Below are 23,222 nucleotides of genomic sequence, written 5' to 3'. Positions count from 1 at the left end.
CTGAGTTCTTGAATTAACTTGGGTTACTGAGAACGTAGATAACAAATAATAGCCTACTGGAAGGAAAATAACAAATGCATAAACTTAAATCTAATATGTAACCTATTTCTGTTGATTGGTGAATTTCTTCATTTATCTGGGTAGGTTGTTGAAATCACCAGATCATCAACTGACACAATCTGATTGGTGCACAACTTCATCCGCTTCATACAATTTTAACGCCAGAAAACAGATCTTTATCAAAAGGTGTGGAGATGCCGGGGATTGAACCCGGGGCCTCATACATGCAAAGCATGCGCTCTACCACTGAGCTACATCCCCCACATATTCAGTAAGTAAAAGGCACACTAGTTATACTGTATAATAAGTACAACATCAAGTTAATAGTCAGTGTAGGAAGTGTGAAACTCCTTGCACCTTTTTTTTTGCAAGTGCCTTCGTTTCATTCCATGTCTTTTAGCTAAAACATGATTGTTATAGTGTATCTGGTATGTACTACTTACTAGCGCTAAATTGCTACATTGTTTCATCACGCTCTGACAAACGCCGTCTTGAATATACTGCGACTGTGTGGTACGTGTAGGTATATCATCGGATCCCAGCTTCCGGTCTTCGAGGACGAGTTAGCAGCAGTAGCACATAGATATTCCTTCTAGTTTCGTTGACATTAGACACAACACCATGGCCGATAAAGCGCAGATACAAGATGCAATTAAAACACAAGGAGAAGTCGTGCGGAAGCTAAAGACAGAGAAAGCAAGCAAAGAGCAGGTCAGTATTCACGACGTTCAGTTTTATTGACATTTGGTGGAAACGTAGACTCTCGTGCCATATGCGATAAGCTAGCGGTAGCAGTGCCAAGACACCGGCCTCGACGGTTCTCTATCAGATGAATGAATCGCAAAATAGCTAGCTAGCGTTAGTTCAATTAGAAGTGGCATTCATGTCATGGCCATTGCGAAGTAAATAATGAATTATATTCTGATGCACGTGGCTAAGGTAGCAAATCATAGTGACCCAAATTATTCAGCAAAAAATAGCTGTCATCTGGCTGATGATGCAATCTCCCTGCAATTTGGCATAATTAGCAAGATAGCTGTCATAACATGCGCAATTGTTAGTGGGCTGGTCAATCGTTGTACATTTGTTTTTCAGCCTGCGTGAATACATAGTTCCTTTCAATGGCAGAATCTGTCTGTCTCCACCTTTAGTCTCTCTATCCTCAACTGTATTGTTCTCTCTACCTTTCCCTACCCGTTTCTCTCTGTGTTTCTATCTATTTGATTTGAATGCCAAGGGGCTGGAGCTCAGACCTTCCTACGTCACCAGATCAGGTCGTGTTCAGTAGGACACACAGTTTAATTATTTTGTTTTTATATCCAGATTTGTTCCTCGTGAACACGGCCCAGTGCTTGTTTGGTCCAGAGATAGGCCTAGTTCTGATTCCAGGGGTAAGTTAAGTCCTGCGCCCACCCATGTCTCTGGGCTGTGATAGGCCAGTTAGTTGGTTTAATTCTGGGCTGTGATTAGGATTGATGGTTTGATTGACCCCTGCCTCTCATGTTTTGTCCTCCATGTTGTGATGATGCGTCATGCCTGCCCTCCTCCCTAGTGATAGGGTTGCTCACCATTTTTCTCCTGTTCTTCCTGCTCGATGCCAACCACCCTGCTGGGGCCAAATCTACGTCCATCATCATCTACCTCCTCCACATGTCACTACTTGGGATCCAAACACTTCCACTGGATATTCCTGGATAACCCTGCTTTTGAATTGGATAACCCCTCACCTGTCTTGGTGGATGTTTTTTCTATTGGACTGTACTGCTGATGTGATGCCGCACTCCTGAACGGCCATTTTTGGTTGTTTTTTGGTTGCTTTTCCTGCTGCAATAAATACCCTGGGGTTGGCGGGCCATCGGTCTCGATTGTGTGTCCGCTCTCTACGCACCCTTTCTGGGATGACTGTGTCTCACGTAAGACCCATATTCTGGAGGCTGGAATGGGAATGGGGGAGGATCGGTTCAAGGTCCTGGTGAACACTGATTTTTAACCTTATTTGTTTCTTTCCTAGATCGATGAGGAAGTGGCCAAATTGTTAAAGCTGAAGGCTCAAATTGGAGGAGATGAAGGCAAACACCAATTCACGCTCAAGACTGCTAAGGTATAGACTGCCACCATGGAGAGTGCATCTCACAGGCAGTGAGAGAACTTGTTGTGTAATATGTTTACTACTTGTCTTTATTGAAAGTCCAAATCACTAGGTGTTGTATTGCTTATGCACTCCTTTTCTCTCTCTTGCCCTCCCATCTCTTCATCTCCCTCTCCTTCTCTCTCTCAGGGCACCAGGGACTATAACCCTAAGCAGATGGCCATCCGAGAGAGAGTCTTCAACACCATCATTCGCTGTTTCAAACACCACGGAGCCGAGACCATCGACACGCCCGTCTTTGAGCTGAAGGTGTGTGTGCGTGGCAAATACACACACAAAACACACCGTTGACGAAGAGTAGAAAGAGATGAACTAGCCCCTCGATTTGTAATACATAATGTACTTAGGTTGACCATTTTCTCCCATCTATGATTTTGTAGGAAACGTTGACGGGAAAGTATGGGGAGGACTCTAAGCTTCATCTACGACCTGAAGGACCAAGGAGGAGAGCTGTTGTCCCTTAGATATGATCTCACTGTATCCTTGTATTAGTCCTGATGCATACATTGTTAAGTGGGATAGCTTGCAGATTGGCAAGTTAATTCCCAAAATTCCCCTAAAGCAAACCAGCTGTATATCCCTTTGTGGGTTTTATCCACGTTGTGAGCCAATCAGGTGTCTGTCTACAAGTCCTTGACCCCGCCCCCTCTCAGGTGCCCTTCGCCCGTTACCTGGCCATGAACAAGATCACCAACATCAAGCGCTACCACATCGCCAAGGTCTATTGCCGTGACAACCCTGCCATGACCCGCGGCCGCTACAGGGAGTTCTATCAGTGTGTAAGCATCCGAGCGATCGGGTTATTGGGTGAAACGTAAACCCTGGTGTTAGACTTTCAACATCAACTTTAACATTGGAATAGTTCTTGGTTTCTGCTACATCCAGGTGTTTGTGGATACACATGACCCATTTTCTAGCTCTCTATGTGCGTCTCTCCCCCTCCCAGGATTTTGACATTGCAGGCCAGTACGACCCCATGATCCCAGACGCTGAGTGCCTGAAGATTGTCCACGAGATCCTGAGTGACCTGGAGCTGGGAGACTTCCGCATCAAGGTAGGTCAGAGACACATCCACACATACACTACCCACGGTCAAACATCTTGAGATACAATCTGAAGCAAGGAATTTGTGGACGTACTCCTCCTAACTCTCATCCCCACCATAATATCCTCTCTGTGCAGGTGAACGACAAACGTATTCTAGATGGGATGTTTGCAGTGTGTGGTGTTCCAGATGACAAGTTCCGTACTATCTGCTCCACAGTGGACAAACTGGACAAGGTAAATCCACTGCACACAACCCAACTCTTATGTGGTTAAGGAAATGGAATGCATAACAATAAACCTGAGCAATATCTTAATATGCAAAACAAGTTGATAGGGATCAAATGTTTCTTTATTCTCTCTCTATAGATGTCGTGGGAGGATGTAAAGAGTGAGATGGTGAATGAGAAGGGTCTCTCTGAGGAGGCAGCTGATCAGATCGGACAATATGTCAGTATGCAGGGTGAGGACAGATCACACACGCAGACTGACCTTTGACCTTTCCCCTGTCTGAACTTGTCTGGTTGGTGTGTGTGTTCCAGGGGGAATGGACCTAGCTGAGCGCCTACTGCAGGACGCTAAGATGTCGCCGAGCAAGCAGGCGTGTGCCGGCCTCACAGACATGAAGCAGCTCTTCAGCTACCTACAGCTCTTCCAGGTCACAGACAAGGTGAGAGGTTGTCTGGTGACCAAGGTGATATGACTGAGGTAATCTGTACATCAATAGCTTACTCTGTAGAGGCATTTAGTTTAACAGAAATAGTTTTGGGGGTCAGCGGTTATACAGATATGATCAGCTGAAATTAGCCGGATAGGTTGCAGTCCTTTTGCCATATCATTAATCTCGTGTTCCTTCCTCCCAATCTGTCCTCTCTCTCCTCCCCCAGGTGGTGTTTGACCTAAGTCTGGCCCACTACACAGGAGTGATCTATGAGGCCATTCTGACTCAGAACGGCCCGGTCAATGTGGCGGCGAACCAGAATGGGGCGGACAAGAAGGCAGAGGAGGGCGTGAGCGTGGGCAGCGTTGCGGGCGCTACGACGGCCTGGTGGGCATGTTTGACCCCAAGGGCAGGAAGGTGCCGTGTGTGGGGGTCAGCATCGGCATCGAAAGGGTCTTCTCCATCATGGAGCAGAAGGCTGAGGTAAGGAAGGGGCATTATCAAACTGTCTATCAGCTGCCAGCTCTACACACAGGCTTGTTTATTCATAAGTGCATGAGAGAGCCTGTGTGTCTGACTGGTGTGTTGGGATCTGGCCCCCCAAGCATCGGCGCAGAAGGTGCGCACCACAGAGACCCAGGTCATGGTGGCCTCAGCACAGAAGAACCTCCTAAACGAGAGACTGACTGCTGGGATCAAGGTGTGTTCAATCTAATTTTGATTACAGCGAGTGATGTGCATGTAGAGTTAATTTCACTTCTGAAAAGGCTGTGTGACTATTCATAAGAGGAACCTTTTTAATAGCACTGATATGACTGTGTGTTAGGCAGAGGTGATGTATAAGAAGAACCCCAAGCTGCTGAGCCAGCTGCAGCACTGAGGACTCTGGGATCCCCCTGGTGGCGATCCTGGGGGAGCAGGAGCTCAAGGATGGGGTGGTGAAACTCCGAACAGTCCACAGCCGAGAGGTGAGTCACACACCAAACTCCCTCTTTACCTCTGTTGTCTGGTCTCCTTCACCATTAGTTACCATACCTGGTACGCTAGGTGGTTGCTAGTCCCCAGGACATTCACAGTATTAGGCAAGACTGCCTTCTCTTCTTGTGCACCAGATGCATGGAGTAGTCTACAATCCATATGTTAGTGCCACTGAATGAATATAAAATATATGTATTTATTGTTGCTGCCTTGGCCAGGTTGGTCTCCAATGTGTTTTTCCTACCCCTCAAACATGTTTCTCTCCAGTCTGATTCTCAGGTTGACGTATCGAGAGCAAAACAAATCAAGAAAAGGACCTCAGATGTCATGGTTTTTGCCTGACAAGTTCACCACAGGTAAACAGGTCTCACCGCTGCCTTCAACTGTGGAATTTGTTCCACTCGTCCAGGCTGCTCTCATTAAGACCTTTAAAGGCAGTGGTTTCATGCCAACTACCCAGACACCTGCGTAGCCTCAAGGACAATGAACATAAGACATACTATTGAGGCACTGTTGCAAGTCACTGCATTACAGCTTCAGTCTGAGCACCAAGGTAAAATATGCCTGTTCTTTTAACCCACCAATAAACTGATTAATCTGATATTTGCTTGATTAGTTCAGTTCAATACATGAGCATATTTCAGATGTATACCAAACAACTGCTGGACATTTGACAAATCTCATTTTATTATGAGAAACAATTAAATGGTGCAGAAACATGCAAAAGTGGTTCAAAATAAAAGTAAAATCATGCATCTACTTACTAAGTATAAAAGAGTGCAAAACATGAAGTATTTTCATAATTAAAACAAAGTATGGGATCTGTGCTTCAACACTATCAGGCCCTGTACAGAGCGCTGAGGACCTGCTGGGCTGTAGCTCTGCGAGCCTCTTCCTGTATGGCTCCAGGGGTGGGGCCGGGCAGTGTCTGCACCATCCCAGTGAAGGGTGTGGCCAGCCCCGGCACATACACCCGGTAGCTGAAGCACAGGAACCCGTCAGGCCCCATGTGGCGGTACTGCAGGTCATAGAGGGGCTTCCCCTGCCCGTACACCTCACACACACCCTGGAGCAGGGCTGCTGCATCCACAGGAGGCACCACGGTCACCTCCCTGAGGGATTCAGGAGCAGCGTGCACCATGGGAGGGGGTGCCCTCACAGCCCGGGAGAAGGCAGGGAGCTGACGCTGGGCGAGGTGCAGGGGAGGCCGGGGGCTGTCGAGGAGGGAGCAGTGGGGAGGTTTGGGAGAAGGAGGCGTTTTGGAGGGTCTGGGAGGCTCTTCGTGCTTGGGCCTAGAAGAGGACTGCCACTTCAAAGTGATGGCCAGCCCAAAGCGTTTCTTAAAGGCTGTAGAGAGAGGAGAAAAGGCAAACGGAACACATTAAAGGTCAGATGGGAGCATTTCAAATGTAAGAGCTGCTAACAGAAAGCTGTGTATGCTGATCAGTACACTGAATCTCCATGAGAACCCTGGCCTACCTTCAATCAGCACCTTCTTGGCCATGGAAGCTGCATGGTGGGAGGCATAGACCACCACTGCAGACAGCCCCTGTTCCCGAGGCCCTGCTCTCAGGGACACGCCCTCTACCCCCTCAGAGAAGTCCAGCAGCACCTGCAGGTGGGACACAATAATTACACACACAGACCAAACATCTAAACTGCAAATTCAGCTATTTTTGTAATGTTCTGTTTCTACATGCATCATTCCTACCCCACAAGTCCCTCCACCTGAACCACCCACCCCTCCCTCCTGACCTGCAGCAGTTGCTCCCTCCTTGTGCTGGTGGGCAGCTCCCCAAGACAGAGCTGACGTTTCTCTGTGCTGCGCCGTACACTGAGGCGTGCCCCTGACTCCAGGGCACGGCCATGCAACGAGCGGATGGCGGCAGCGGCCGAGGCAGGGCTGTCGTACTTGGCGTAGGCAAAGCCACGGTTCTGTCCGCTGAAGTTCATCATGAGGCGGAACTCCCAGAGAGGGCCCACCGCACGGAACAGCGGAATCAGCTGGTCCTCAAAGACATCCCGCGGGATCTGGCTGATGAACACCTCACAGCCCGGCCCAGGGGGGGCGCCAAGCCAATCTAACCACCAGAGGGAGCAGTGGAGTCAGGAGTGGATTTCATTTGCAAGTTATTTTCTCTCCCTAGCCTTTCTCCTAACTTTTTGATGTTTACAGATCTGAAGGGTATGGATAGGTATAAGCAGTGTAATGGAGGAACTTTTTCCACTTTACAGATCAGCAAACAGAGGTGCCCAGGGACGTATTCATTACGCGGATTCTGTTGCAAAACGTTTCTTAAGCGGAGGCAAATGGAACAGTAAGGGACCTACCGGAATGTTCAATAGAAACGGTTTGCTTCTGAAATGGTTACGTAATGAATACACCCCTGGTGAATTTGCCTTAATTCCAATTGGCTTGCCAGTCTTTTCACTGTAGATGAGTAAGATGAGTAAGTAGATGTGTGAGCTGATCACTTCACCAACAGGTGTGTGCCATTAGAGTGATTAGGTAAAATGGCTATTGCCATGCAGGAGATGTAGGCATATAGATTTTGCCAAAATTATCCACAACTCTACAGTTCTTCATACATTGAATATACTTCCAGTGGTGGAAAAAGTATCCAATTGTCATACTTGATTAAAAGTAAAGATAGTAGAAAATGACCCACACAAAACTAAGGTAACCCAGTAAAATACTACCTGAGAAAGTCTAAAAGTATTTGGTTTTAAATATACTTAAGTATCAAAAGTAAATGTAATTGCTAAAATATACTTAAATCAAAAGTGTGTAAATTAAAATTCCTTATTAAGCAAACCAGGCACAATTTAGCCAGGGGCACACTCAAATTATTTGCATACAAAGCATGTGTTTAGTGAGTCCACCAGATCAGAAACAGAGATTACCAGGGAAGTTCAATTAATAAGTGCATGAATTGGACCATGTTCATTTCCTGCTAAGCATTAAATGTAAGGAGTACTTTTGGGTGTCAGGGAAAATGTATGGAGTAAAAAGTACACTTCTTTAGGAATGTATTTAAGTAAAAGTTGTCAAATATATATAGTAAAGTACAGATACATCCAAAGACAATTTATGTAATCCTTTACACCACTGGATACCTCAAACTGTCTGATGCCTACCACTGAAAACATGAGCATTTACAGCACCATAGGCCATTTGGTTCCAATCATACATACCATCAGGTGGACCTCCATATTTTCTCTGGCCATTGACTTGGGTCAGTTTGACGTCAGTCTCCTGCAGCCACATCTCCAGCGCCTTCAGTCGCTCCGGGTTCAACACCTGCTAGAACAAAGATTGAGAGGTTTATCTTTTCAATCTACTTTATGAAGACACGTCGTGAGAGTATTATTAATCTGTCAATATATAGTCCAATTTTGAAAATGTGCTTTTTTGTTATCCAACGGAGTGGGTAGTTGATCAGAGGCCTCTGTACTTGACATGTGGGTTTTGTAGATCAATACTAAACAATTAACGGCTTTTGCAAACAAACCTACAGAATCAGTTAACATTTTGCGACCTTTATAATACCCGAGAACGGCTCTCTTATTTACAACTAGGAACACTTCGGGTGATACTGACATAAGTAGGCTACGGGTGTTGAATTGTATGAGCAAATGTTTTGTTAAACAAGCAACATTTCGAGAACTTCACTTGCAAAAGGCATTAATTGCACACCATTGTCCAGTGTGTGAATCATATTACATGAAGGCCAGCAACTTAGTGAACTGCTTTAGATACACGTCCATGGCAAGTTATCGGTGTCAAGTTAATAAACAACGCGTTAAAACAAAAACGGTGTTATGCTATTTTAGTTTACCTGACTTGAACGCTCCTCCATTATCCTAGGTTTCGAAAAAGTAGCAACAATTACCTAATCTGCTTTCTAGTCATTAGTGGTACCACGGTGAAATCCCGTGACCTTAGGTAAAAAATCGATTGGATCACGGAGGAGGTTGGGGGCGTGTGCAAAGGTTGTTAAATTAGTCACGTTTGAAGACGATGGTGATGGAAAGGCCACTTGAAGCAGTGCATGTTGAAAGTAATTTAGAGCAGAAGCCTCAAAGTATTTGAACTGCACTAGGTTTCGACAGGTAGTTCTAGGTGCATTTTCAACAGGTGCATCCTTCGCTAATCCTGAGCTGAATGAAACATTTAAACGAAACAACTACACGTTTCAAATGATGACTTTGGTCCCCTGCGGAGAGGGGTGCGACTACACCTTTCTCTCACAAGATGTCAGCCTACGTATGTGTCATCATAATGATTACGCTCTCAATACGACCTTGTGAACTTCTCAGTACACACGAATTGAGCACATCCTCAAACGCAGTTTGCACACGTCCAGTCGTTCTGGATTGTGCAACAAAGTTTTTTTTTTTGTATCCCTGCAGTGGTGTTATTGGTAACTCATCTGTAGGCCTATGGCATATAATGGAGGTACATGAGGGGAGGGAGTATGGGGTTTTGTAGTATTTTGTAGAGTATGAGGCTGGATTGGACCATGGGGTTAGGCTTGCTTGACTGGGTTTGGTGTGGTTCTGCTTTGTAGTGTGATGTAGTGTGATGTAGCCAGGTGTCACTGGGGCTGCTGTGTCTGTCTGCCATTAAAGGAGTGTTTCCTTATTGCTGCTAGCAACTCCCCACCACACCTGCACATCAAGGTCTTCTCTCTCTGTAACATCCATTTTTAATTCTTGGGTCCGGGGTCTGTGTATGTGCAACGCCACGCCACAGACCGTTGGTAATTAGAGCCGTTCGTTTGAGGCTGAAAAAAGCGGGCTGTAAACATCCTCAACCTGCTTGCTCTGTGAGTCACGGTGTGATAGCAGGGGCTGACTGTCTGTGTACAAAACAACACAGTGGGGGTGGTGGGTGAACCGTGAATTGCTACCTTGGAGTATTTTGGCCATGTCTTTGAGGTGGTGCAATCCATTGCACCCTCAGATGACTTTTATGGATTTTTGATCATGCCTTTAAGAGTAGCTTGTTCATTTCCCTCTGCCAAAGAAAGGTGAGATGGAAATTTGGAGAAGAGGGAGAGTTTCCTGTTTCCTCCTCTTTGACTGTTCCCTGTAGACTGCTTTATCTGAAGTATCTCTATGAAACAAAGTGAATTACTGTATCTAGACTTCCAGATAAGAGCTCTGCTTCAGGCTAATGAGATTTACATCAAGGTCAATTTTTATTGACCATGGTTTCTGGACTTAATGCTGAGGTGGATATACAGTAGATTAATGTGTTTTCCACTTTGTGCTGGTTTGAGGGTTCTCTCCCTTCTCTCTGCACCATCCTGTGTGTTTGTGTGTCTTACCATGAAAGGCTGTGGTAATTCACTGCAATATAAAGTGTTGACTTGTGCGACAAAGGAACACCCACAGTACTCACAACAGCACAGGGCTGGTTACAGGGCACTGTATCACACATTGTGTTTGTCTATGCAAAACAAACTATAGGATTTAGTTCTGCATAATTGTTACATCACTGCAAGCACAACTGCTTCCTGTCACATTGGCCTTGGTTAGGAGACACGTACATGGCAGTAGCAGGGAGCCACAGGGGACTGCCCATTGAAAGTATGTTTTATTACTGTAAAATTCATGGCAACTGTGTTGGTGAAGAAATCTAATGTCTTCTCAATAGAAAAAGCATTTAAAACTGAGTTGGCTTCTGCTATTTTATGCTGCTGCCTTTGGGTAATTTCCAGCTGTATATCTTTCTTAGTTTTAAAAGCTGGCAGGTACATTTTGAAGTAGAGGCAAACTTTCCAGAATATCTTCTCCCAAAGTATTCAGAGTCAAATTAGTCACGGAGACTGTCACTCTTTTGCTAAGACATGTCAGCTGCATAGCGACAGCAGATTCTGAGCCGTAGGGCCTTGGCGTCACACACACGCATGCGTGTGCACACACACACACACACACAGCTGTGTCCCCGCCTCTTTCACCTAAACATCAGGGGGAGGGAGTGATCTCTTTTCCCAGTCTAACCTGAGGGTGTGCCCCCGGGCAGAGTCAATCTGTTCCCTGTCACCCTGCATCTCCTCAGCTTTGCTCAGCCGTTACACAACTCCCAACAAGTCTTCAAGACTTTGAAACAAACTTTTAAAGGTGCAATATGCAGAAATCACTCCGCCATTTCCTGGTTGCTAAAATTGTAATATAGTTTGCCTTATTTCAGTTTGTGACAAAACAAGCAATGTCTAGATAATCACTGTACCATCTAAACCGCTGTGAAATATATTTTCATTAACCAAAAATACTGTGTTTTCAGCTGTTTGAAGCTGGTGCTGAAGGCGTTCAGGGCCTTTCTTACTCAGGACTTTGATCATGTATTTTTAAGACTATTATGTCGGAAGCATTTATCAGCATTTTTTTTATGGTTTTGGGAATTGGTCTCTAAAAGAACTTTAGTCTGTAAGAATGTTTTTGTTTGTTTTTATGCCCACCTATGTATAGAGCCAGAGTACTAGATTCAATGATAGTTACATATATACAGTGTGCTGTCATGTTTTTGTGTGTGTGTGTCTCTCTCATATGTGAAAGATTTTTATGGATTTGTGTCTGGGCACTGCTGATCAGTGGCAGACGGGCCTAATTCAGCCAGGTGATAACATGTGTTATTGTTCCTTTGTGTGGCTGTTGGTACTGCAGCTAATGTCTACTGCTGTGTGTAGTCTAGCGTGTTGGTCAAGTTTAGCTCTGGAGGCACATTTTCAAAGTGATGCGTTTGCTCTCCTTCCCTCTCATAACCCACAACCCCCTCCCGCCCTCCGATGTTCCTGATAGTGATATGCGTGGAACCAAGTGGTCACTCACCAGGAGAGACATATCTATGTACTGTGACAACAATAACACACTGCCGCCAGCCGATGTTTAATAAGGAAGTGTGTTGAGCAATGTGTGTGTGTGTGTACGTGCGCCCGTGTGTGTGGTGAGTCATTAGAACTGAACTTAAACTTGACAATCTCAGTGTGCCTGTAATATAAATTACATTTTCAACTAAACACATTTTTTAGCATTTATTTGCTGCTCTTTAATTACTTGTTACGTTTATTTCTTATTCTTAAATGTTTTATTTATTTTGTACTTTTTTTAACTGCATTGTTGGTTAGGGGCTTGTAAGTAAGCATTTCATTGTAAGCTCTGTTGATTCAGCTCATGTGACTAATATCATTTTATTTGTATATAGTTTGGTGTGTGTGTGTTCGTTCACGCACATGTCTATATCATTTTATACAAGGGGTGGGTCTAATGCTGATTGGTGTCTATTCCACCAGTTACTACCGACTAAATCTATGATGTTAAAATGCATATTTACTCTGTTCCATCTGACTGCGCAATCCACTGTCTCATCAGCCCAGCCAGGTAAGTTATGAACTTGATCTCCACTATAAAAAGCATGTAGACATTATCTCACATTTCTTAGACTAACATCTAGTTAACAACAGCGGAGATGAGAAGGGTGTCATCCAGGCGACCTCATACGCTTCCCCTATGGTCCTAGTGCGTAAGACCGATGGGAGTCGTGGTCTATGTGTTGTCTGTAGGCGACTGAATGCAAACACTAGACGTGATGCTTTTCCTCTGCCTCCCATCGACGAAAGTTTTGATGCCCTTCACGTCGCAAAGTTCTTTTCGACTATTGATCTTGCTAGTGGTTACCATCAGGTTGCATTGCAAGAACGTAACCGACACAAGACTGCATTTACAACTCCTTTTGGCCTATGGTAGTATCTTAGGATGCCGTTTGGGGTTTGTAATGGGCCTGCGACGTTTTAACGACTCATGCAAGTTAGTCTTTTAGATACTGTTAGTATACTTGGATGACAAACTCGTGTTCTCTCAGACGTTCCAGGACCACTCGGAGAGACTTGAGACAGTTCTGAAGAGACTGAAAGAGACGGGGTTGAAAGTGAAGCTTGAGAAGTGCCATTTCCTTCCTTCAGCAAGAAGTATGTTTCCTCAGCAGAGGGTACTGGGGCAGACCCAGAGAAGATCACCTCCGTAAAACAGTGGCTAGTCCCCAGTACACTCAAAGATCTGAGGTTGTTTCTTGGTTTCTGTAGCTAATACAGAAGGTTCATTGAGGAGTTTTCCAAGCTGGCTGGTCCTTTCCATGACCTAGTCAATGCGTGCCTCAGAGAAGGTAGCCCTGCAAAAGCTAAACGCTTGTTTGATGGTTCATGGACATCTGAGTACCAGGCTGCTTTTGAGCTGTGGAAAGAGAAACTTACCACTGCTCCTGTGTTAGGTTATCCTGATTTTGCTCGTACTTTCATTGTAGACACAGATGCAAGTGGCTTAGGATTAGGTGCTGTTGTTTACCAGCAGCAAGGAGATAAGAAGAGAGTAATAGCGTAAGCCAGCAGGAGGCTCCGTAATTCTACAGTACTACTACAGTAGTATGAAACTTGAGCTCCTCGCCCTCAAGTGGGCTGTTTCAGAAACATTTCGAGGTGATCTTTTGGGCTCTAAGTTCACTGTGATAACAGACAACAACCCCCTGTGTCACCTCGCCACAGCCAAGTTAGGTGCCATCGAGCAAAGATGGGTGGCTCAGTTAGAAGTGTTTGACTTCGAGGTCAAGTATCGCCCGGGACGCTGCAGTGCAGCTGCAGATGCCCTCTCTAGGCAGCTGTTTGCAGGGGAGCCTGAGCCTGGTAATGATCATGCCAAGTATGACGATTGTGTGGCAATTTGCAATGTCATTCGAAAGGGGACAGCTCTAGAACCAGACTTAATGACAGCAGGAGCCAAGTGCTGTAAGATCAAACAGATTTGTGCCTCAGAAGCCAGGGTGGCTACTGATAGTAGTGAGTCTCAGGGTAACTCACCAACACTTCCTGGTTACTCTAAAGATGAGTTCCAGAAGTTTCATGACCCTACACTCAGCGGGCTGAGGAAGGTTTGGGACAAACAGAACAAATCTACTCACAAGGAGAGGTCATGATTAACTAAGCCAGATATGTCCACGCTGAAGCAGTGGCATCGAGTAAAAGAGCAAAATGGGTTGTTGTACTGTGTGATTGAGGACACCCATGTAGGTGAATGTCACCAGCTCCTATTCCCAGCTTGCTTGAAAGGACCAGTACTTGAAAGTGTACATGATTGCATGGGCCACCAGGGGATAGAACGCACACAGAATCTACTTAGACAGAGATGTTTCTGGGTTGGGATGTATGAAGATGTTGAGCAGTGGGTGAAGAAATGCCAGAGATGTATTCTGACAAAAATGCCACAGCCCAAAATACAGGCATCAATGAAAACCTTCCTAGCTTCACGGACCCTTGAAGTTGTTGTGGTGGATTTATTTCACCATCCTTGAACCTGCGTCTGATAGTGTTTGAGGAAGTCTCCCGTCCAAAGGTAACTTGAGAGGAAAACACAGAACCTGTGGGTAATGCTGATAGTGACAGTTATTCTTCCAATAGAGGAACATGAAGATGTTGCTGAGGAACAAGATGTTTCTGAGCCAGTTCATGCAGATGATTTTGTGAATGAACCTGAGATTGAAGTGCCTGTTCCTACTCCGCGCAGAAGTACCAGAGCAAACGCTGGGGTACACTCAAACCCAAAAAACATTCCTAAATCAGCTTATAATAATGCATTCATTCAGTCCTGAAGTGTTGTCCCAGATTATAACCATTCTGGGAACTGTATTCTTCAGGCAAAGCTGTAAGAGAAGTTAAAATCTTGTGCTAAGTCACCAAGGACTCTGACTTTGTAGCAAGGGAGAATGTAGCCAGGTGGTAAAAGCACATAGCTGTATTCATTTATATCCACTAGATGGCACTGTCCCCTTAAGATAGCCATAAATAATGTGTGCAGGCGGTTATGGGATTGCCCAGTGTGTAAGAGTGAGAGCAAGAAATTACACTGGAGAGCAGATGAAATCCATTGTGGGTCCAACGTCACTTTAGATGGATAAAAATAAATAAATATTTATCTTACTCTAGTACCGGAATATATCATATTTTGCATCATCTGCAGTGTATAAGACTTTGTTTGTAATATTTATACTAGATGGCTATGTTAGCCGTTTGATACTTTCAGATTGACATGAGGATGTTCGCTTCTTGCTAGTACCAGTGTTCTCAGAACCACGATGTGGAGTTGATGATAACATTATTTGAAGCGTGAGTAATTATCAGAATGACATTCTATTTCGTGTAAAGCTTCAGGGTGTTTTATTTTGTTTCATTTTTGAATTGTAACCTATGTGGGGTCAGGATATTAAGTGGGGAGTGTGTTTGTAAGTATTCATATTATTTTATGACAAAAAATGTGTTTGTTTTTCATGGGCCCCCGAGTGGCGCAGTGGTATAAGGCACTGCATCTCAGTGCAAGAGCTACTACAGTCCCTGGTTCGATTCCAGACTGTATCACATCCAGCTGTGATTGGGAGTCCCAAAGTGTGGTGCACAATTGGCCCAGTGTTGTCCAGGTTTAGCTGGGGTAGGCTGTCATTGTAAATAATAAATTGTTCTTAAATGACTTGCCTAGTTACAGTGCCTTGCGAAAGTATTCGGCCCCCTTGAACTTTGCGACCTTTTGCCACATTTCAGGCTTGAAACATATAAAACTGTATTTTTTTGTGAAGAATCAACAACAAGTGGGACACAATCATGAAGTGGAACGACATTTATTGGATATTTCAAACTTTTTTAACAAATCAAAAACTGAAAAATTGGGCGTGCAAAATTATTCAGCCCCTTTACTTTCAGTGCAGCAAACTCTCTCCAGAAGTTCAGTGAGGATCTCTGAATGATCCAATGTTGACCTAAATGACTAATGATGATAAATACAATCCACCTGTGTGTAATCAAGTCTCCGTATCAATGCACCTGCACTGTGATAGTCTCAGAGGTCCGTTAAAAGCGCAGAGAGCATCATGAAGAACAAGGAACACACCAGGCAGGTCCGAGATACTGTTGTGAAGAGGTTTAAAGCCGGATTTGGATACAAAAAGGTTTCCCAAGCTTTAAACATCCCAAGGAGCACTGTGCAAGCGATAATATTGAAATGGAAGGAGTATCAGACCACTGCAAATCTACCAAGACCTGGCCGTCCCTCTAAACTTTCAGCTCATACAAGGAGAAGACTGATCAGAGATGCAGCCAAGAGGCCCATGATCACTCTGGATGAACTGCAGAGATCTACAGCTGAGGTGGGAGACTCTGTCCATAGGACAACAATCAGTCGTATATTGCACAAATCTGGCCTTTATGGAAGAGTGGCAAGAAGAAAGCCATTTCTTAAAGATATCCATAAAAAGTGTTGTTTAAAGTTTGCCACAAGCCAACTGGGAGACACACCAAACATGTGGAAGAAGGTGCTCTGGTCAGATGAAACCAAAATTGAACTTTTTGGCAACAATGCAAAACGTTATGTTTGGCGTAAAAGCAACACAGCTGAACACACCATCCCCACTGTCAAACATGGTGGTGGCAGCATCATGGTTTGGGCCTGCTTTTCTTCAGCAGGGACAGGGAAGATGGTTAAAATTGATGGGAAGATGGATGGAGCCAAATACAGGACCATTCTGGAAGAAAACCTGATGGAGTCTGCAAAAGACCTGAGACTGGGACGGAGATTTGTCTTCCAACAAGACAATGATCCAAAACATAAAGCAAAATCTACAATGGAATGGTTCAAAAATAAACATATCCAGGTGTTAGAATGGCCAAGTCAAAGTCCAGACCTGAATCCAATCGAGAATCTGTGGAAAGAACTGAAAACTGCTGTTCACAAATGTTCATCCAACCTCACTGAGCTCGAGCTGTTTTGCAAGGAGGAATGGGAATAAAATTCAGTCTCTCGATGTGCAAAACTGATAGAGACATACCCCAAGCGACTTACAGCTGTAATCGCAGCAAAAGGTGGCGCTACAAAGTATTAACTTAAGGGGGCTGAATAATTTTGCACACAAGTTTTTGATTTGTTAAAAAAGTTTGAAATATCCAATAAATGTCGTTCCACTTCATGATTGTGTCCCACTTGTTGTTGATTCTTCACAAAAAAATAGTTTTATATCTTTATGTTTGAAGCCTGAAATGTGGCAGAAGGTCGCAAAGTTCAAGGGGGCCGAATACTTTCGCAAGGCACTGTAAATAAATAAATGCACAATGTCATTTTGTTTATGGACACCTTGTACTTGAAATTTTAGAAAGTATTTGAAATTTTAGAAAGTCCATTCTAACTGTGAATGAACATTGTGGTCTCTGTATTTTCTTGTGTTTTTCTATAGAAAGCAGAGCCAATAACGCTTATGCATTTCACTTTGTACTTATTGTACTCAGATTGTTTTATGTACTTTACTAACAGATTTATTTCAATTGATTGTGATTCGGACTGAACTTGACTTTATGCTGACCCCAAACATTTGAACGGTAGTGTATACAAATACATGTCAATTAAAAAAATGTCAAAATAAAATGAAGTGCAGCTAGTTTGCAGTCTTTCCAGCTTCAGTTTGAAGTTATTGTGTTAGCTGTGTTGTTGGCTAGCTCCTCTGAAAACAGTGTCCTGGCCAGTGGTGGAAAAAGTACCCAATTGCCATACTTGAGTGAAAGTAAAAATACCTTAATAGAAAATGACTCAAGTAAAAGTGACAGTCACCCAGTAAAATGCTACTTGAGGAAAAGTCTAAAAGTATTTGATTTTAAATATACTTAAGTATCATAAGTAAATGTAATTTAAAAAAGACTTAAGTATCAAAAGTAAAAGTATAAATAATTTCTAAATCCTTATATTAGGCAAACCAGATGGCACAATATTCTTGTTTTTTTTATTTTATGGATAGTCAGGGGCACACACCAACACTCAGACATGACATACAAAGCATTTGTGTTTAGTGAGTCCACCAGGTCAGAGGCAGTAGGGATGACCAATGATGTTCTCTTGATAAGTGTGTGAATTGGGTCATTTTCCTGGCCTGCCATGGGATGCGGGTTGTCCTGGACGTGACACAGGGACACCGTGGCCACAACATCACATGCGATAACCTTTTACCTTCGCACAAGCTGGGACAGAAGCTCCTCAAGAGGAAGCTGACGATGGTAGGAACCGTATGAAATAATGAGCTAGAGCTCCCACCTCAGCTGTTGAATACACGGAACAGGCCTATCAATTCCACAAAGTTTATGTTCACGGCCGACATGTGCCTAGTGTCCTACGTGCCAAAGAAAGGCAAAAATGTGGTACTCATGAGTACACTGCATAGGGATGGGAGAATCTGTGGCCAGGAACATACAAAAACAGAAATCATAATGGATTACAATGCCACTAAGGAGGGGTGGACATTTTAGACAAGCTGGTGACTGGCTACAGCTGAAAAAGAAGAACCCTACGCTGGTCACTTGTGATATTCTTCAACATCTTGGACATCTCGGCGTACACCACGTTTGTCATCTCGATGGCATTGAACCCAGATTGGAACAGAGGGAAGCTCCAGAGGAGACGGTTCTTTCTCGAGGAGCTGGGCAAGGCATGGGTAAGACCTCAAATCCAGAGGAAGCAACATATCCCAAGGTTCCCAGCTTTGGCAACCATCGTGAGGAGGATGGTGGTGCCCCAGCCGCCTGGCCCACAGAACCAACAACTCCAATACCGGAAGTAAGTGTGAGTGATGTTGTTGCATGTGTATGTGTCTGACTCTCCTACCTTGGCCTGCTGTAACTATATATGTGAGTGAGATGTTAGTAAAAATCCTGAACTAAGTGTTTTCATCATTCTAGATTGCAGCCGGTAGCAACAAGAAGAAGCGCTGCGTTGTGTGTGGACCCAAGAAAGTCAGGAAGACACAGTACACATACATCAAGTGCAAGAAATACATTTGCAACACACACAGTAAAACTATGTCCCTCATGTGGTGTGTAGACCGGCCTTAATTTATGATCAATGGGGCTCATTTATCATTTCCATATAATACTATATGTAAAACATCAGTTCAAAGCAATAAACATCCATAGAGATGAAAACTGTTTCATTTATATTTGTTCAAGATAGACATGATTTATGTCTTGATTATAATTGTTTACAAAAATAATTTTGTTTACAAAAATATTTAAAAAATCCCCCAAAAACGAATTGCGCTTTTATTGATAAATGTGATCTAGCAGAGGTAAATGGCAAATATTAACCATGTATGCTGTCTATATTGCTTGTAATTAATATAAGTCAACATCTAAGTATCAGGTATTAAGTATTTTTGCGTCAACCGTTATGCCTGTATTGTTTTAAAACCACTATAATTGTGTGGGTCCATCAGACCCGCGAACATTGGGTGAATAACAAAAACATGAACACCACACAAAGGTTAAGTACTTCACTCCACTGGTCCTGATGAAAGAGCACATTTTCTATGCCCGGTGTAATCACGCCTCATTAGCTCATTGTTATGGATGCATCCAAATAAATGTCACTACAAAACAGCTTATGCAAATGAATCAAAATACGTTTTTTTAATGAAAATATGTCAATCATTACTTGAATATGTTGGTAACCCGTTGTATAAAAGTGATAATGCCCTCAAAGACAGTGTTTGGAGGATATATTGGCACGGTTTGAACAAGAAGTGCAAATGGTGTATAGCATGATCACTGGGAGCCTGCGTTGTGTAGTTTTCACTGAATGTCTTGTTTGTTTTGTCTTCCTGGTTCTGTGAGCTGGTAAACTACCGCCTCATTGATTTGGATTGCTTGTCATTTGCCATTTCAAGTGGAACTAAAAAGCAGAAAACTGGAGAGAGAGAATTTGCATTTGAAATTGTTTGAGATTTTTGAATAAAATCTGGGTATTGTCTGTGTGGATACTCACCCTACCTCCAAATAAATGTTGATGCACAAGCATAGTACTCATGCATTCAGAAAGTATTCAGACCCCTTCACTTTTTCCACATGTTGTTATGTTAGTCTTGTCCTAAAATGGATGACCTTGTTTATCCCCCTTACCAATCTACACACAATAAATTAACATAAGAATTCAGACCCTTTACTTTGTTGAAGTACCTTTGGCAGCAATTACAGCTTCGATTCTTCTTGGGTAAGATGCCACAAGTTTGGCACACCTGTATATGAGGAGTTTCTCCCATTTTTTTCTGCAGATCCTCTCAAGCTCTGTCAGGTTGGATGGGGAGTGTCGCTGCATAACTATTTTCAGGTCTCTCCAGAGATGTTCAATTGGATTCAAGTCCTGGCTCTGGCTGGGCCACTCAAGGACAAAAGATCATCTAAAGCCAACTCATGGTGGCCAGCGACTGCTTTCAGATTTTGGACATCTAATGAGAGTTGGCTAAATCCTCAGATCGTTAAAATCATATGGGCCTGTAAAGAATAGGTACAATTATTTACCCACTTTCCCAGAACAGCCACACACCAGGAGGGTATGACTGACATACCAAAAATCTCACCCGGGTGTAGGACATGACCATAGGCTTCCTGATTGTCTGGGATGAGTCGTTTGGCACGCTTCAGTTCCCCAGAGTTGGTTTTACTTGTCTCGTTGAAAAGATCGGTGACTGGAATTCTTAACATGTACATTTCTGTTCTCCCCAAATAACAACAACCCCCCCATCCAGGAGGTAAAGTGAGGTAACCTTTGTCACTGCATACCCACATACATCCAAAAGGTGCTCTCATGCCTTCCTCTATCTTGGAAAGGTTTACACCTGTCACCTGTTGCTGTAAGCCTAACACACTAAAATCCCCTTTAGTATAGTTTCTCCTATCACTACACTCTCCTCTCAGTTGACCCATATATACACGACAAGCTCTAGTATCTCCCATGTCTTCCTTCCCATTATTACAAAGACACAGGGAAGGGGTTGACTTCGGACTTAGGGAGGTCAGTATGGGATTGATGCTCAAGCTCCCATTTCGTAACAATTCTATCCACGGGTGCCTGCTGGGATAATTACACCTTACAGAATGGGTAGTTCTTACCGTAACGACTGACTCACCTCTCCCGAGGCGAGATCAAAGCCATAGAGGGATCTGCCTGCTTCCTTCTACCACATTAGGTAAGTTTGCTCCCTTCTTGTGACCACCCAAACATACGTGTACCATGTTCCCCGGCTAACCTCTCACTTCTTCTCCCAAAGAACAGTCCTGTGGTCTCCCTTCGCCTAGTAAGTTGTTTCTCATTACCTCTCTGCATAAAGTATTAAAAAAACACATTCCAACTCCATCCTTCTCATATGCTCAACCTGACTCCCAAACAGCTCAGTGGTTGATGTAGGCTTTCTAAACACTAAAACCTGGCTTCCTGGCCTCTTCGTCTGATTTCCAATTTTTCTCACCATTTGTATCCATTTGTTGTTTTCCTCAGATCCCCCAGGGGGTCCCGTGGCTGAGCCAACAAGGAGACCCATGGAAAGGATGATGGGGAAAACAAACCACCAGACCCGGTGTGGTCTTTGTTTCCTCGTTATAGAACCTGAGTGAGAGTGTAAAATGATGCCTCCTTCTTCTGCTCGTTGGCTAGAGCCTTCTTCTTCATCTTTCTTTCCGGCCTTTTGGTCTGGGCCCTCTGCTTCTGTCCTTTGGCTTGTACCTACGTCCTTCTTCAGATGTTCTCGGGGCCCTGCTTTCCCTCCCTCCAGTCACTCATCCATGGCTTCCACCCTGGGAGATGCTTGTAGTGGGAGAGCTGATGCCAGCCGGACCTCTCCGCCACTCGCAGGGCTGTCGGTGTCACCATAGTTACCTGGAACGGACCCATCCATCGTAGTTGGTTCCATTTACTTTTGTGGACTCTGAGTTTCACCCAGTCTCCAACATTTATGGGAAGCTTGTCAGGGTCTTCACCTGGGGGAACCTTGTTTGCTTTCCTGTAGGCAGAGTGGAGAGACCTGACAATAGAGGTTAGTTCTTTCATGTACTAAATGTGGTCACACTGTGCCTCAGTTATATCTATCTGTCGGTTAGTCATAGTTTAAAAACCTAGTGTGAGGGGCCTCCCGGGTGGCGCAGTGGTTAAGGGCGCTGTACTGCAGCGCCAGCGATCAGAGTTCCTGGGTTCGCGCCCAGGCTCTGTTGTAACCGGCCGCGACCGGGAGGTCCGTGGGGCGACGCACAATTGGCCTAGCGTCGCCCGGGTTAGGGAGGGCTTGGTCGGTAGGGGCGTCCTTGTCTCATCGCGCACCAGCGACTCCTGTGGCGGGCTGGGCGCAGTGTGCGCTAACCAAGGTGGCTAGGTGCACGGTGTTTCCTCCGGCGCATTGGTGCGGCTTGGTTGGGTTGTGAATCGGAGGACGCGAATCGGAGGACGCATTCAACCTTCGTCTCTCCCGAGCCCGTACGGGAGTTGTAGCGATGAGACAAGATAGTAGCTACTACAACAATTGGATACCACGAAATTGGGGAGAAAAAGGGGTAAAAAATTTCAAAAAATAAATTAAAATTTAACAAAAAAAAAAAAAAACCTAGTGTGTTCATGGGTCGTCCTGTTAAGATCCAATACCCAATACCTTTGTTAAGGCTGCTGCACATTTTCATGAGGACAAGGGGCAACCATTCCACCCAGCTCATCTTTGTGAAATGGCAGGCTTTGATCGTTTGATTAGACCTCTCTGTAATCCCGTTACTTTGCGGGTGATTGATGGACACAAACTTCTGGTCAACACCCATCATTTTGGCCACTTGGGCAATCACGTCTCCTGTGAAATGGGTGCCATTGTCTGCAGACAAAACCTCAAGTACACCGAACCTGTGTATGATTTCCATGACTAGCAATTTTGCAACTGTTCGCGAATCGCAGTTGGTGGTGGGAAATGCTTCCACATACCTGGTGAACCAGTCAATCACCAGGCAGTATCTCTTTCTTTCTTTTCGCTCTACCATGTCTATGAAATCCATAGCAAGGTGGACAAAAGGTCCTTTTGGAGTGGGGAACTTCTCTGGTTTCAGTGGAGTTCCCTTGGCTATGTCATATAATAAACATGTCGCGCAACGGTAGATGAACTGTTTTACGTGCTGCGTCAAATTCGGACAAGACCATTGGACCCGAATCTTCTCCACCATTTCCCCCCTTGACGAATGACTCACACCATGAGCCAATCGGCAAACAGCAGAGATCATGGTGGAGGGTATGCACGGTTGACCCATCAAACCATAATCCAGACTTAGGGCAAAGGGTGCACCCTTTGTCCCTCCAAACCTGATGATTAAGAACATCAGCCTGTTGCTGTTTCTCAAGGTCAGTAGTTTCAGATGAAAAAAACGACTGAAAGTAGAGTGCATGTGTGTGACAACGGGATGCTGCCAATTTGGCCACCTCATCAGCTAGGCTGTTACCAATGCAAGCATAATC

At 44.4% G+C, this 23,222-nt stretch overlaps 1 protein-coding gene, 1 long non-coding RNA gene, 1 other non-coding gene and 1 pseudogene across 4 annotated transcripts; 2 read left to right on the top strand and 2 right to left on the bottom strand.

The window, feature by feature from the left end:
- Positions 1-249: 249 nt before the first annotated feature.
- trnaa-ugc (transfer RNA alanine (anticodon UGC)) lies at positions 250-321 on the bottom strand. Its single transcript has one exon. It is a non-coding gene; the product is annotated as a tRNA-Ala (tRNA).
- Positions 322-583: 262 nt separating this feature from the next.
- LOC110488796 (histidine--tRNA ligase-like) lies at positions 584-5,493 on the top strand (annotated as a pseudogene). Its single transcript, XR_016486287.1, has 13 exons — positions 584-771; positions 2,072-2,161; positions 2,339-2,458; positions 2,590-2,686; positions 2,863-2,988; positions 3,156-3,263; positions 3,392-3,490; positions 3,623-3,716; positions 3,796-3,923; positions 4,141-4,397; positions 4,520-4,614; positions 4,741-4,882; positions 5,160-5,493. The product of XR_016486287.1 is annotated as a histidine--tRNA ligase-like (transcript).
- A 64-nt stretch (positions 5,494-5,557) lies between these two features.
- Positions 5,558-8,809, bottom strand: dnd1 (DND microRNA-mediated repression inhibitor 1). The gene is given in 5 exon segments (NM_001124661.1): positions 5,558-6,239; positions 6,372-6,504; positions 6,648-6,973; positions 8,088-8,193; positions 8,732-8,809. Coding segments are annotated over 5 exon segments (1,095 nt in total). The 5' UTR covers positions 8,753-8,809; the 3' UTR covers positions 5,558-5,730.
- Positions 6,419-7,608, top strand: LOC149978288 (uncharacterized). The gene is made up of 2 exons (XR_016486288.1): positions 6,419-6,510; positions 6,654-7,608. It is a non-coding gene; the product is annotated as an uncharacterized LOC149978288 (long non-coding RNA).
- Positions 8,810-23,222: the final 14,413 nt, after the last annotated feature.

This window comes from Oncorhynchus mykiss, chromosome 14 (assembly GCF_057628025.1).
Source record: "Oncorhynchus mykiss isolate SJ-2025 chromosome 14, ASM5762802v1, whole genome shotgun sequence".
NCBI lineage: Eukaryota > Metazoa > Chordata > Actinopteri > Salmoniformes > Salmonidae > Oncorhynchus > Oncorhynchus mykiss.
Note: the sequence above shows the minus strand (reverse complement) of the source record. Positions and strands in the feature narration are given on the sequence as shown.